The sequence below is a fragment of the Ctenopharyngodon idella genome, chromosome 2 (genome assembly GCF_019924925.1).
Source record: "Ctenopharyngodon idella isolate HZGC_01 chromosome 2, HZGC01, whole genome shotgun sequence".
In the NCBI taxonomy this organism is placed as follows: Eukaryota; Metazoa; Chordata; class Actinopteri; order Cypriniformes; family Xenocyprididae; genus Ctenopharyngodon; species Ctenopharyngodon idella.
The window spans coordinates 10231077-10245001 of record NC_067221.1 but is presented as its reverse complement, the minus strand read 5'-3'; the positions used below and the strand labels follow the sequence as shown (position 1 = coordinate 10245001).

The window sequence follows — 13925 nt, the reverse complement described above, 5'->3', positions numbered from 1 at the left end:
TGTAAAGGCTTAATTTTAAATGGCTCCTACCTGGGATCTCTGAGAGAAGGACAATATAAATGTACGCAAACATCATTCTAGTTGAAAAGTGGGAGAGTATAGGCCTAATGCTCTGTTTTATGTTGTACACAGCTCCTGTACTGTTTTTGACAACTCTCTGTGAAATCGCGGCCACCACTGTCTGCACTGTCACACCAACACCAACTTTAAGAGGCTTCCTTCAGAAACCTCTTCAAGGCCTTGCAGAGCAGGAACAATAGACCCGCTCGGCTCCAAAACAAAAAGCAAATATGCCATGTATCCACTTCCTTATTTATTCCCGCAAGGTGGGGTGGAGCGTTGAATGCGAAGATTGCATGCCAATGTCCATTGGTTCGTTTAGTTTACACTCGAAGCAGATTGATCTCTTAAAGTGATCCCCAATTCGTCAGTCAGTTCCGACGTAGCGTCGAACGTGACCGACTGAAAGGGAACCTCATACATGCATGCATAATGTATCCATGAACAGCAGGGCAATAAAGTTCTGAACAGATCCAAATACCTTTATCCAGACATCCTGTGCATATGCAGCTTAATTCAAATTAAGAATTTAAACAGAAAGTGACAGGTAAATAAATATTAAAGTGTATAAATATTTCATTAATTACATTATAGTTCATGTACAGGATGTGAGTAAATGTTCTCACTGTGGCTGCTTCTTACCCCTCTTTCCCAGTAGGCACAGAAGTAAACGGCAGCGTGACTCTTCTTAATGTCACTCAGTTGTAGATCATAGAGCTTTGTTTTGTCCACTGTGAAGTCATTTGCTTGGGGATTGTTGCTATCACGAATGACACTACCAATTGTACTGACATAGAGTAGCCTTGACGGGGCTTCACCATCTTTTATTTGGTACCAGTGGATATAATGTGCAGAGCTCTGACCCATCGCTTTGCAGGGCAGATACACGGTTTTGCCCTCTGCCTTAACCAAAGCCTTTGGATTTGAATCCAAACTCACTCCCAGAACTGCTGCTTTGACAAACCAAATTCAATACATTTAAATCAGTTTTTCATTTTTTATTGCTTTATTATCATAAATGTCACTTACCTGGCATCTTTAAGAGGAGGACAATATAAATGTATAAAAACATCATTCATGCCTTTCTCCACCGAAGTTCTGAGCATTTCTAAGGATGCTGATTTTTAGAAGACAGCTGTCTGACTCTGAGATGAAGAACAGGGACGTGGTTTGTATAACATTAGCAACACATTATTAGCTGTTCAATAATGTAGTAAAGGAAAAGACTAATCATATTAATTAACGTTATGTGTCTGACGTTGTAAAAAATGATACCATTGTGCAGCGTTTACCTCAGTAAGTTGACTGAGTGGATCTCTGAGCTTGTGCAAGTGAGTGGAGGCGGGGCTAATTAGCATATTCATAGATCTGCGTATACTAAATGAAGCAAGGGTGAAGAGTTACATTTAAGCTGTAAGGCATGAAATACATTTTTTCATAGGAAGAACATTTAAATATGTCATTTTTGTGATCAAAGATGAGTTTTAAGGGATAAAATTATTGACTACAGGGGGACTTTAAAGTTATTTTAATCAATTAAAATTTTATAGGTTGATATAACTCTGTGGAAGAACAAGAGAGCTGAATAAAAAAATATTGAACCTACCGATAAAACTGATGGGCCAGATGTTTTGTACAGGCCAGTATTAACATAATTCAATACTAACGTCCAGAAAGTGTCCACATTGATTTTTCAGAGGTGGACAGTAACGAAGTAGCCTACATTTACTTGAGTACTGTACTGTACTTAAGTAGGCCTACACTTTTTGAGTATCTGTACTTTACTTGAGATTTTTTTTTTCTCTTAATTTAACTTCACTACATTGAAAGACAAATATCATAGCCTACTTTTACTCCACTACATTTCTGTCAAGTAGTTAGGTTAGTCAGGAGATGATTTTTCTTCTCTAAAACGTGATTGGTTTTTGCAGGTGACAGACAGCCTATCAGTAATCACTCTTGTAGGGTCATGTGTCATGAAGTTCGGCGATTTCCCATCAATTTTTTTGAAGACTAAACAATTGGCGGCAAAATGGACGAAGATAGATCCACATCCATGGCCATACTTAGTATGTTCTAGTTTTTAAAAAAGAGTAAAGATTCTTTTCTTTTTAAATGTTTGCTTTGTTTACCAAAAACAAACCACATCACAGCCTACTAGAACTCTCCATCTAACCTGCTGAAGCATATCGAGGTATAGCTTATCTACTTTTAATTTCTGGTAAACGCTTAAAATGGATATTGCCTGTGATTTTAGAGCTTAAACTGTTTAAACCAGTCGTTTAATATCTATAGGTTTTGTACCATTCTAAAAGCTCTCCGCAGTCACTACACTACACGCGCGCGCGCACACACGCACACATACACTGCTGGAAAAAGACAAATGTCTCCCCCTTGCGTTAGTTGGTTGTCATTACAAACAAAATTAAAAATTGTTACTACTAAGCTGCACTACTAACACTGCTTTTAAACGCTCCACCCTGAACAGTGATTATAAAACAAGTGATATTTGATTTGTGGAGCTAATACCACTATGTAAACATGTCATTCATATGTTATTTCCATTTGTGAAGATGGACCAAAACTCATATGAACTATTCTTTATTCACTTTACAGTTAAATTAGCACAGATATGTACATCACAGAAATGCTCTACAGTGAGGCTAACAATACGAACACAGGAGTGATGCTGCTTTTTTTTTGTTTCAGAACCAAACAAAGACAATGATTACGCTATTAACCAATTACATGTATTGCATATTTTTTCGATTTCCCACCCCAAACTTTCCCACTCATCATTGGCTTAAAAAATATAGAGTTGAATAAATACAATTTCTCCAAACATAAAACATCATTCACAAATTAATGTTTCCACGTCCATTCAAGGATAAGTTCTGCATTTATGTCAATGTGAATATAATACACATAATGTCTGTAATTATAGGGAGCTACATGTTGTGTTTTGCAAAGCTGAATTAGCCAGGTGCAATATTTCAGATTTCTTCTCACAACATTTCTCATGCTGTAAACTCAACACAAATCCAAATTTTTCAAGAGGACTTCGATTAATTTGGCATAAACACTGAAAGTCTCGGCCATAAACTATGTCAATATCAAATATATGCCAAATACCACCACCATAGCCGCGCACGGCCAGCCGTGAAACTACAGAGAACACTAACGATGATGCAATGTCACATTTATATCAGAAATATCTCAAAGAAAACACCTAAGTTTTGTGTAACACTTAGAATGGTTAAATAGATCATATCACTACAAATTCTGATAAAATTCGCTGCAGAGCAACAAAGTCAATACAATACACTTGGTGCAGAGAGGATAAGGTAACTTTTTTGTCTTTAGAGGGGAAACTCTTACTTTAGTTCTTCTTTAAACAGACAGGGATTACATGTGGAGGTCACCAGAGTTCCAACAAAGCACACATCAATTCGTTGCTGCTCACAGGTAAACAAACAAAAAACAGGGATTTTATCTTGGTTTTGCGAGAAAAGGTTTACCATACTATCACGTCATGCTTGGTTATTTTCTTTATGCTCTGAGTAGGTATTTGTGTCTCCACTTGCTTCGTTTAGTCGATTGTGTTGTTTCCTCTTATGTGGTATTCGCCTGGCCTGATTGACAGCTGTCATCAGTACATCAGACTTCACGGTGGGTGGCTCTGTCTGCAAACGTCCAGGTCCACGCGCCTTCTTGTGACACGCTGAGGTCATTTACTCCAGGCGCTGCGTAAAGTTTTCAGGAAACAGTCCTTTCTGAGCTGAGCTTCCGCGCTGTTGCCAGTCGTTCTCTCTGATGCCAGTGAGCCAACCAGCATCCTGAAGAAAGAATAAAATGAGCTTTAAAATCAAGTTCTGACTATCATAATGTCAAAATAAGAAAAGATAATAAGACAAAACAAAAGTTAAAGGGATAGTTCACCTCAAAAATGAAAATTATCCCATGATTTACTCACCCTCAAGCCATCCTAGGTGTATATGACTTTCTTCTTCCAGAGGAACACAATCGGAGTTATATTAAAAAATATCCTGACTCTTCCAAGTTTTATAATTGGAGTGAATGGTACCATAGATTTTGAAGCCCAAAAAAGCGCATTCCTCCATCAAAAAAATAATCCATACGGCTCCAGGGGGTTAATAAAGGCCTTCTGAAGTGAAGCGATGGGTTTATGTAAGACAAATATCCATATTTATAACTTTATAAACTATAATCACTGGCTTCTGGTAACAGATGTACGCGAGTCGTGTTCCTGGCCGAAAAGTGACCTTTGACCTGACGTATGACATATTGACAAACGCGGAAGTGCGAAGGATAGAGCAAAACAAAACACTGGTCACAAATTAGAAGTCTAAAACAAGATTTTTTAAAGAGAAATGTCGGTTTCTATATAAGAGAAGAGGAGCTTGAGTTTGTTGCACAGCCCTATTTATTTAAACTGCGAGAGGCGTCTAAGCTTACGCTACTCCTACATCCTGCGTCATACATCGGGTCAGAGGTCACTCTTCCGCCAGAACTTGACTTAAGTACAGCCGTTACCGGAAGCCAGTAATTATATTTTATAAAGTTATAAATATGGATATTTTTCTTACAAAAACGCATCACTTCGCTTCAGAAGGCCTTTATTAACCCCCTGGAGCTGTATGGATTACTTTTATGATGTACGGATGTGCTTTTTTGGGCTTTAAAATCTATGGGACCATTCACTCCCATTATACAACTTGGAAGAGTCAGGATATTTTTTAATATAACTCCGATTGTGTCTGACTGAAAGAAAGAAAGTCATATACACCCAAGTGTCATATACACTTGAGGGTGAGTAAATTATGGGATTCTTTTCATTTTTTTGTGAACTAACCCTTTAAACATTCAAGCAAATCCTACCTGATCTTCAGCTAGCTCTGTAGGTACTACCAAAACAATGTCTCCTTTCTTCAGCTCCAGTTCATCTGGGTTCGCTGCTTCAAAATCATGCATCGTTTCAACCTACAGGACAGCATAAGAACAAGACCATTATTGCATATACATAAAAGCTCTGATAATATTCAGTGTTCATCTTAAAGTTGCTATGAAATCAAAATTGACAATTTTTTCATGCAGTATGCAGAATGATTTATCCGAGCACATCATTATTGTGTGTATCTGTGCATATCCCTCCTGCAGCGACATCTCTTTTCTTCTCTGATTATGTGCTTACTGGCTCATGGGTGGGACAACCTGTCACTCACATGAGATCACAGCAATAGCAAGCAACAACAATCCAATCAATTCCTGATAAACAAAATCAAGTCCTGCCCTACATTTTTTCTTGTTCGAGAAGCCATTTCATTCAGATATACGGGAAGAAAATACTTCTGTTTCATGATGACTTTAATTCCACGGCTCTCTAGAACACTTGATTCTGATTTGTCAATAGCGATAGCGCCATCTAGCAGTAATATGTTTCCTATGATCAGGCTGCATAAATGAAACTGGCACTACTTTCATATGTCTTTTGTTTCATAAATGCAACTTACGGCATCTTGTGTCTCAGATATCGATTTTAGTGAAAATGACATTAGAGGTAGGGTGACCAGATTTCTCATTATGGAATACGGGACAGATGAGCAAGGGGTGGGCAATATGACCATTTTATTTGAATTATGAGACATTTTATTTCATAATAATTATTGTTATATATAAAAAAAGAAATTTACAAGCAATACGACAAATACAATAGAGATACAAATTAAATAAACTTGTTTTACAGACACAGTAGGTTTATTTACCATGTATACATTTATATAACATATTTTGTTGTTTGATTAACATTAATGACAGAAGAATATTCAATCAGGCTACTGTCCCTTTAAGACCGAATTCATGGACGTAATATACTGACACATATCCGGTTTTCACCCACCTGTTTACGTCCACTTAAGCCATAACCTACTCTATTTAAATGAGATACTCCACACGATGGACAATTTGGCAACTATGTGTGCATTTGACCATTTAGGCGCAAGGAGAACTGTTCTAGAGAGCGGTGTGTGACATTCAGCGCGATTCCGTCTATCCCGCCTTCACTAACGGCAAGTTAATCGATAACTAATTGTGATTGGATGGTAATTTTTGTTCTATGGGGAATTTGATTGCGCTGTTCTCGCGTGACAGATCACTACTACTACTCTATGATCACCCAGTCGTAATGACATTTTAGGAAATACGGGACAAAAAAAAAATACGGGACAAAACATGATTTTTTTCTTAATAAGTCGGGACACTAAAAATAGAGATGAAATACGGGACTGTCCCGGGAAAAACGGGACGTCTGGTCACCCTAAATAGAGGACTTCAGTAATTAATATTGCTGTAATATTGTTGCAGTGTCTGTTTTGTTGCTATAGGCAAAAATGTTTTGTAACCTGAAATGGACTATATTTTTTTCGTAGCAGTAGCTTTAGGGTTATATCTTTTTTAAGGTAAGAGGGAGCTTGGTTATTTTTAACTTGATTGTGCAAGGCTTTCGGGTTCCAGCCACTGTGTTGTGCTGCTTGAAATTGCAAACTGATATTTGTTATCATAGTATTTTAATATATTATCGTAATCATAAACATGCTGATATGTAGCACAAATAGTTTTACTGTTTCCTGCACATTGTTATCCTTTCAGTTATAGTGGCTAATGAATTGGAGGTCTTGCACAAAGTAAGGTGGATATGGGCAAAATCAATATTTCCTGACCATGTGTTTACTTGTTTGGTGAGTAATGAACTGGATAATGTACAGTCACTCGATCATTATTGCAAAGTAAATGTGTGACTGTCCATTATCCTTTAATGGTGTTTGCTTCAATTCACCTTGTAAAGGTATCCAGAAGGCATTCCAGAGGAGATGTCTTTGGTTGTCTGGCATTCTGCGATCACCCCATTGTCACTGGTTGCTATTGGAGATGTGATATCACCATCACGGTCATCATCGCCCTCATTACTAGAGGCAGGCTCAATAACAACAGAAGGGATAGGCATCTTCTCCTGAGGTGAGGCAAACAAATAGAATCACTCAATATGCAAAAGACAAACCTAAAGGTAAGATTTCTAAGTATATTTTTGACCAACAACTTGACACAATTACGTAATACACATGAAACAGACCACACATGCTTTATGCACATAATACATACTTGAGAGAATGTAAGTGAAAACAACAGAATAAAAGAAAAATAGGTAACGCTTTGCAATAAGGTCTCATTTGTTACCATGAACTAATGGCGAACAATACCTATACAGCATTTATTAATCTTCCATGTTCGATTAACATTAACAAAGATTAATAAATTATGTGAAAATACATTGTTCGTGTTAGTTTATGCTAGCTAATGCATTATTAGACCTTGCCAGTAGACCATAGACATTTCACATATCAAGTTACAAAATAAAAACTTTGAACAGATTTGTTTTAAAGCATTTTGATTATAATCAGTGAGGTTTAAAGAAACCAGGGTCTTGTCAATGGTCTGCATACCAAAGTGCAGAATCACAGGTGAATATCTACCTCCTCATTCCCATTGTTTGCAGCACCCTCCTTACTGGTTTCATCCCCTGGTTGGGGCTCAACATTATCAGGAGCATCTCCTGGATTGGGCTCAATATTATCAGCAACTTCTCCTGGTTGGGTCTCAACCTTATCTGGTTCATCTGTTGGTTTGGGCTCAACCTTATCTGGTTCATCTGTTGGTTTGGGCTCAACCTTATCTGGTTCATCTGTTGGTTTGGGCTCAACCTTATCTGGTTCATCTCCTGGTTTGGCTTCTAGTGAACTGGCCTCCTCCTCTGGTTTGGCATCTATAGTCTAGAAGAGGTGCCCAGGAGTGAGAGCCAGTGTTTGAACACTTAACACAAGCCACTCATGTGGATGGATCGGTGCACGGTACCAAGGAGGGGAGCACTCAAGAGTGTCACAATGAGGGGTGCAGGGACCAGTTTAACTTCAGAAGTTAAAGCTGTCCCTGATGTGGAATGGCAAGTCAGTTCTCAAAAAAAAACTGACTTGAGTTTCACCAACAGTCAAGTACTTTGGCTGGGAGAAATGTTCAACAGACGGCATGAAGGACTGGGGGTCTGCCTACTGGATGAAGTAGCATGGATGAACATTCCTCAGATCATAGTGACTATATGATCTCAATATACATATGATGAAGTCACCAAAAAGTTCAGCCTAGCTGTAAAATGGTGCATAAATAAATTCCAGAACCCCTTTTCATTCAAAACTGCTGAATTCAGATTCAACTAAACATAGATGCTAATATTAGATTGACATCTAAACATTTTTGCCTTAAGAATGGCACTTGCTTAACAAGCATACAAAGAGAAAATGTAAAATTACTGCCCGTGTGGTGATGTAAGAATGGAGTCACCATGGAAACCGAAAATGGTGATTAGAAGGATAATAATAGTCATCAGTTAAGTCTCTATTTAAAGGTTCAGTAAACAGGGGAATTGTTGGGTTATAACATCATCTCTGTTTAAGTGGCTTTAGTGTGTGCGACCTTATGTGGTTCAAAACTATTGTAACAGAAAAGACCAAGGGGAAAAAAAAAAAAAAACATGAAATGAAAATTAAACTTTAAAGGTACAATCAGAAATGGCAGAAACAGTGGCAGCGTTAGCCTTCTAAAGATCTTTGGATCTAAAAACAAAGCTTTGTGTTCGGAACAAGAAGAATAATTTATGAGCTGGACGGTGTTTGCTATTGTGCTGCCAGATGTTGCAACAGCTGATTGTACACTGAAAAACTTAAAATAAAACATACAAAAATACAAAAAGATGGGCTAAAAGTTTTGATAAATGCCACAGCGCATGTTAGAAGTTTCCATCCATCAACACATACTATTAAAAAAAGCATTCTGCAATAATAAATAATGACAATTTTTGATAACCACACCAAGTTAAACATGAAGCCAGATGATGATTTAAAAGTCTCTTTATAATATTTGAATAATTTACAAGGTATTAGTCAGTAAATATCTGACAATAACAGTGATTAAATAAATAATTAAATAAATGTATTTGCATATGGCTTCATGAAACAAAACACTTTGCAAAAAAAAAAAAAAAACATTAAATATGTACAGTGCAATGTTGAAATAATAGCATAAAACAAAATGATTTAATCAATTAAGACTTTTTGATATTTGATTTATTAAGACTTAAATAGTTACCGGAGTCTCTTCAATGGGAGACTCTTTATCTTCAACAGTAGCCTACACACAAAGAAACGTAGTTATCAGCATCATTACACATTCATTTATGCAAATTAAAGACATACTGCAGTGTTGAGTCAACAAATCTGTCTCTGGTCATGTGAGTATCTGGCTTTCCTTCATAACCGTTACTACTCATCTGTATCAGAGCCTGGATGCTTATAATCATCTCTGTGAACTATAGCTGAACCTAAAAACATGTTTAGAAGTAGGAATGTGGAATTTAATAATGGAAGGTCTTCACTAATAATGCAAAGCAGTACTGGTTTCATATTCGGAAGGCAGTGATTATAGAAGTAAAATTACCAGAGCCGCCTCTGTAGGTGACTCCTTCTCTGTTTCTTGGACTGGAGCAGATTCCTACATGCAAATAAAAAACATTCATGCTATCTCCATTTTCTGTTATACTTCCAATAAACACCACCTGTTTTCCTATCATATCTAGTATCTCATACATAATTAATTTGGACAGCCAAAAGGCTGTTTCTACAGAAAACAGAATTTACTAGATATACAGTTCGAAACCAAGCACATATGTGACAATGCTGCATATGACTTGAGTTTCTCTTATGCCATTCATTAGACATAAGTTATAGTTACCGGGGTTTCTTCACTGGGTTGCTCCTTTTCTATGTCCTCAACTGGGAGCTAAAGAATGGTTGAGACTTTTTTTATCATCAATAAAATGCTCAAGCTCAACCAAAGTCTTTGTGAAAACTATGGCAATAATGTCAATTAAACATTATTGTAATTGTAAGACCTACTCCATAACTGTGCTTCTGACATCCTACTTAAAGGGATAATTCACCCAAAAATGAAAATTATCACATGATTTACTCACCCTCAATCCATCCTAGGTGTATATGACTATCTTCTTTCAGATGAACACAATCTGAGATATATTTAAAAATATTCTTAGTCCTCCAAGGTTTATAATGGTTGTGAATGGGGAGGGGCCGCGTGTTGAAGCCAAAAATAATGCATCCACCCATAAAAAAAAGTAATCCATACAACTACAGGGGGTAAATAAAGGCCTTCTAAAGCGAAGCAATGCATTTTTGTAAGAAAAATATCCATATTTACAACTTTATAAATGTAAATAACTAGCTTCTGGCGGATGACCGTATGCATTCGAGTATTGTAAGCTTTGACACCTCTCGCAGTTCAAACAAATAGGGCTATGCAACAAATTTAAGCTCTTCTCTTATATCGATATACTCCAACATTTCTCTTTAAAAATGATCGTTTTAGACTAATAATCCGTGACCGGTGATTTGTTTTGCTCTATCCTCTGCGCCTCAGTGTTCGTCATTACGTTGTGCGTCAGGTCAAAGGATACTCTTCCGCCACAAATCGACTTGCGCATTCTGCGTACGTTCGTCCGCCGGAAGCTAGTTATTTGAATTAATAAAGTTTTAAATATGGATATTTTTTTTACAAAAATGCATCACTTCGCTTCAGAAGACCTTTATTAACCCCCTGGAGTCGTATGGATTACTTTTTTTATGGATGGATGCATTATTTTTGGCTTCAAAACGCGGCCCCCATTCACAACCATTATAAACCTTGGAGGACTAAGGATATTTTTAAATATATCTCTGATTATGTTCATCTGAAAGAAGATAGTCATATACATCTAGGATGGCTTGAGGGTGAATAAATCATGGGATAATTTTCATTTTTGGGTAAACTATCCCTTTAAGCCAAAGCAAAGTACAATATATATATATATATATACTGCAGACTGGTTCCAAAGCATGTGTAAATAAAAAAAAAATTAAAAAAAAACATATTCAAAGTTCACCTCCACAAAAAGAACTTAAAAAACTTCACAAGAGTCACAATCAGAACTTGCACTGGTATTGTATAAAATGTTGTGTTATGGAGAAAATATATTCATATGTATACAATATAATAAAACAACTATATTTACAATTGTCAATAACAAAAATAAATTATTCACAGAACAGTTTCTTTTCCAAAACAGATGGCATTTCAATATAGAAAAGGTAAGATGGTCAACATACAGGCACTATGTTTTGAATCATTTTTAGAGGTTTAAGGCACATACCTCAGCCTGCTCAGCTGCCTCAGTCTCAGCAGATACTGGAGACTCCACAGTGCTCTTTATAAACAACAGTACACAATCAATGGCTACAGCTCATTTCTGATCATTTTGATGTGTATTATTACATGTATATGTAGCCAAAAACAACTTTTATGCACTGATGGAGGATGTTGATGATGAAGATGCTAACAAGACTGATGTTGTGATGAAGATGATGAAATATATTGATGTAAATAAAGATGACGATGATCACGACGACTATGCTGAGGAGGATGATGTGATGAAAATGATAACAGTAACAATGGAAAGCATTGATGTAAATGACAAAATCGATGACAATGGGGTCGATGATGATGATGGTGATGACAATATTTCTGATGACGGTTAGAGTTTGACGCTTTGTCACTCACTGTGGCTGTCTCTGCAGGGGGGCTTGAAGCAAGGATCTCTGCTGGTTGTGTGTCTGTAGGGGGAGTGGTGACGGGACCCTCACCACCCTCAGGTACTGAGGCTGGGGGTGCTTCACCTTCTCCTTCAGCTACGTCACCCTCTGGGGCCTCAGACTTCATATATATTTACAAGAAGACAATAAGAAAGACTGCCCAATGACACCTTCACCACTGGACCAGTATCAAAACCCATTAGTTTGAAACAACAGTCATTTTTAAAGTTCCATCAGTTATCTAGACATTGCAACAAGCAATGACAGATGTATTTTTGTAGTGCAATCAGACTTTGAGGCACCATAATCATGGAGAGCATGACAAAATGATAAAAATACATATGAAATTTCCTACAAAAGGGGAAAAAAAAAAAAAAAAATTTACAAAGAAACATTTATGGGACATACCTATCGACACCCACTGAGTATAAAAAGTTATTTCTGGGATAGTACAAAGCATTACAGTCAAAATCTTCACTATCAAAAGACGGTCAACTCACCATCTTATCAAAGTCGGCCACAAATGTTGGGACTGTTGCATCCTAAAAAGTAACAGAGAGAATAAAGGGATAGAGGTAAGCAAATTTACTTGCATGAAATCTGAAACAAATAACCAGCTAGGATAAACTAGAGATTATTTTCTTCAAAATTCCTGTGAGAAATACTTCAATGGATCTTTCAGGGAACAGGAATTAGTAGGGTTCATCACAGCATTAGATATAAAACAGCATTAGATGCATTAAAGCAGGGCCACAATTATTTTTAACACCGGGTTCTGCATGTTCATTGTAAAATTAGTGTCATCATTTGTGATTTTTTTTTTTTTTATTTGTGACTCAAAAAGTTTGTTTCAAATGATGAGATCCATAACTTAATCCTTCTCTTTTTTTCTAAGATATTTCTTAAACTTACAATTTTTACAAAACAACCCATTCTGATTTTATGAACACTATACTCAAGCATTTTTCAAAATTAATGTAACACAAAAACAGATTATGTAAAAATCAAAATACTTTTTCAGCACCTTCAGCAAACTAAAAGCACTGCTAAAATACTATTAGTACAATCACTTTGGCCAATGTGGCTTTTGTGTTTGGCCACATTGACAGTAATTCATAATGTTATGAATTCTCTTTTAATCTATTGAAAATAAAACTTTCTAAGCTCCAATTTACCTTTGGGAATCCGTTAAAAGCCTTGTTGGACACCTAAACCAAATTAAATAAGTATTTAGCATGTAAACCCTCAAAGACATGTATTTTAATTTCACAGACTTGGAAAACTGTAAATTCTACTTGAACTCAGCAAAACCAACAAACAATCAAAGCAAGCAAAGGAGAGAGAGGAGAACAGGTCTTGGGGCTGTGGACTGTGGGAGGGGTTCCAGGGTCCGAAGGGTTTTGTAGCAGGAAAATGGTACTTCATCTGCAGGCAGGAAAGGAGGGGAGTATTCTTGCTGTATTCTACTCTACACTAAGCTAATCAGATTTGCAGGAAGTCAGGTACCTCTTCCAGCTCTGTATCTATTTCTTGGTATAACTTTCCGTATCTCCGGTTTGCAACTTCATCTTCAGACAGGTCTGAGTTCTCTGGCTCTTTATGACTGACCTTGTCCTCTGTAATGGTACCTTTAGGATTAGAGGTGTCTTGTGGCCCAGGGAAGGAGGCAAAGGGCTCTTGAGGTGGAACAGTCTCACCTGGCCAGCCTGCTGTGAAGTTTCCTTGGCCATCAGAGGAGAAGAAGCCACTGCTATCGCTCACCTCTTGCCAGGAGCCCTTACTGGAGTTCTCAGAGTCTGCAGCTGGCGCAGGAAAGGCTGCCCACTGGGTAAACCCATTGGCATGTCCAGTTTTGTCATCAAAGACATCAGAGTCTTTTCCTTCATGAATGGTCTCCTTTGTCCCAGTGGATTCCCAACTCCCTGCCCACCCCTGGTAGTTTTCATTGGTAAATGGATCCCCACCGCTTTCACTGGCGAAAGGATCAGATGTGATCTCCTTAGCAAATGGGTCCTGATTGCCCCCAGTAGCAAAAGGGTCTGATGTGAATTCAGTGGCAAATGGGTCTGCTGCCCACTGTCCTTCGCCTCCTGACTGGGT

The 13925-nt window shown here is 37.4% G+C and overlaps 1 protein-coding gene across 8 annotated transcripts in view; it reads right to left on the bottom strand.

Moving 5' to 3' along the window:
- Nucleotides 1-2645: 2645 nt before the first annotated feature.
- The window catches only part of amph (amphiphysin), a 37533-nt gene continuing 26253 nt past the window's right edge, over nucleotides 2646-13925 (bottom strand). Inside the window, exons 16-27 of one of the 8 annotated variants that reach the window (XM_051883382.1) lie at nucleotides 13001-13033; nucleotides 12326-12367; nucleotides 11794-11946; nucleotides 11387-11440; nucleotides 9916-9963; nucleotides 9622-9675; nucleotides 9274-9315; nucleotides 7836-7904; nucleotides 7608-7802; nucleotides 6914-7087; nucleotides 4960-5061; nucleotides 2646-3896 (exon numbers count right to left, since the gene is read on the bottom strand). In XM_051883382.1, coding sequence (XP_051739342.1) covers nucleotides 3792-3896; nucleotides 4960-5061; nucleotides 6914-7087; nucleotides 7608-7802; nucleotides 7836-7904; nucleotides 9274-9315; nucleotides 9622-9675; nucleotides 9916-9963; nucleotides 11387-11440; nucleotides 11794-11946; nucleotides 12326-12367; nucleotides 13001-13033 — 1071 coding nt within the window. In that variant the 3' untranslated portion in view covers nucleotides 2646-3791. Of the gene's footprint in view, nucleotides 3897-4959; nucleotides 5062-6913; nucleotides 7088-7607; nucleotides 7905-9273; nucleotides 9316-9621; nucleotides 9676-9915; nucleotides 9964-11386; nucleotides 11441-11793; nucleotides 11947-12325; nucleotides 12368-13000; nucleotides 13034-13925 lie in introns of all 8 variants that reach the window. The other 7 variants (XM_051883365.1, XM_051883389.1, XM_051883408.1 and 4 more) reach the window with 7 other exon arrangements.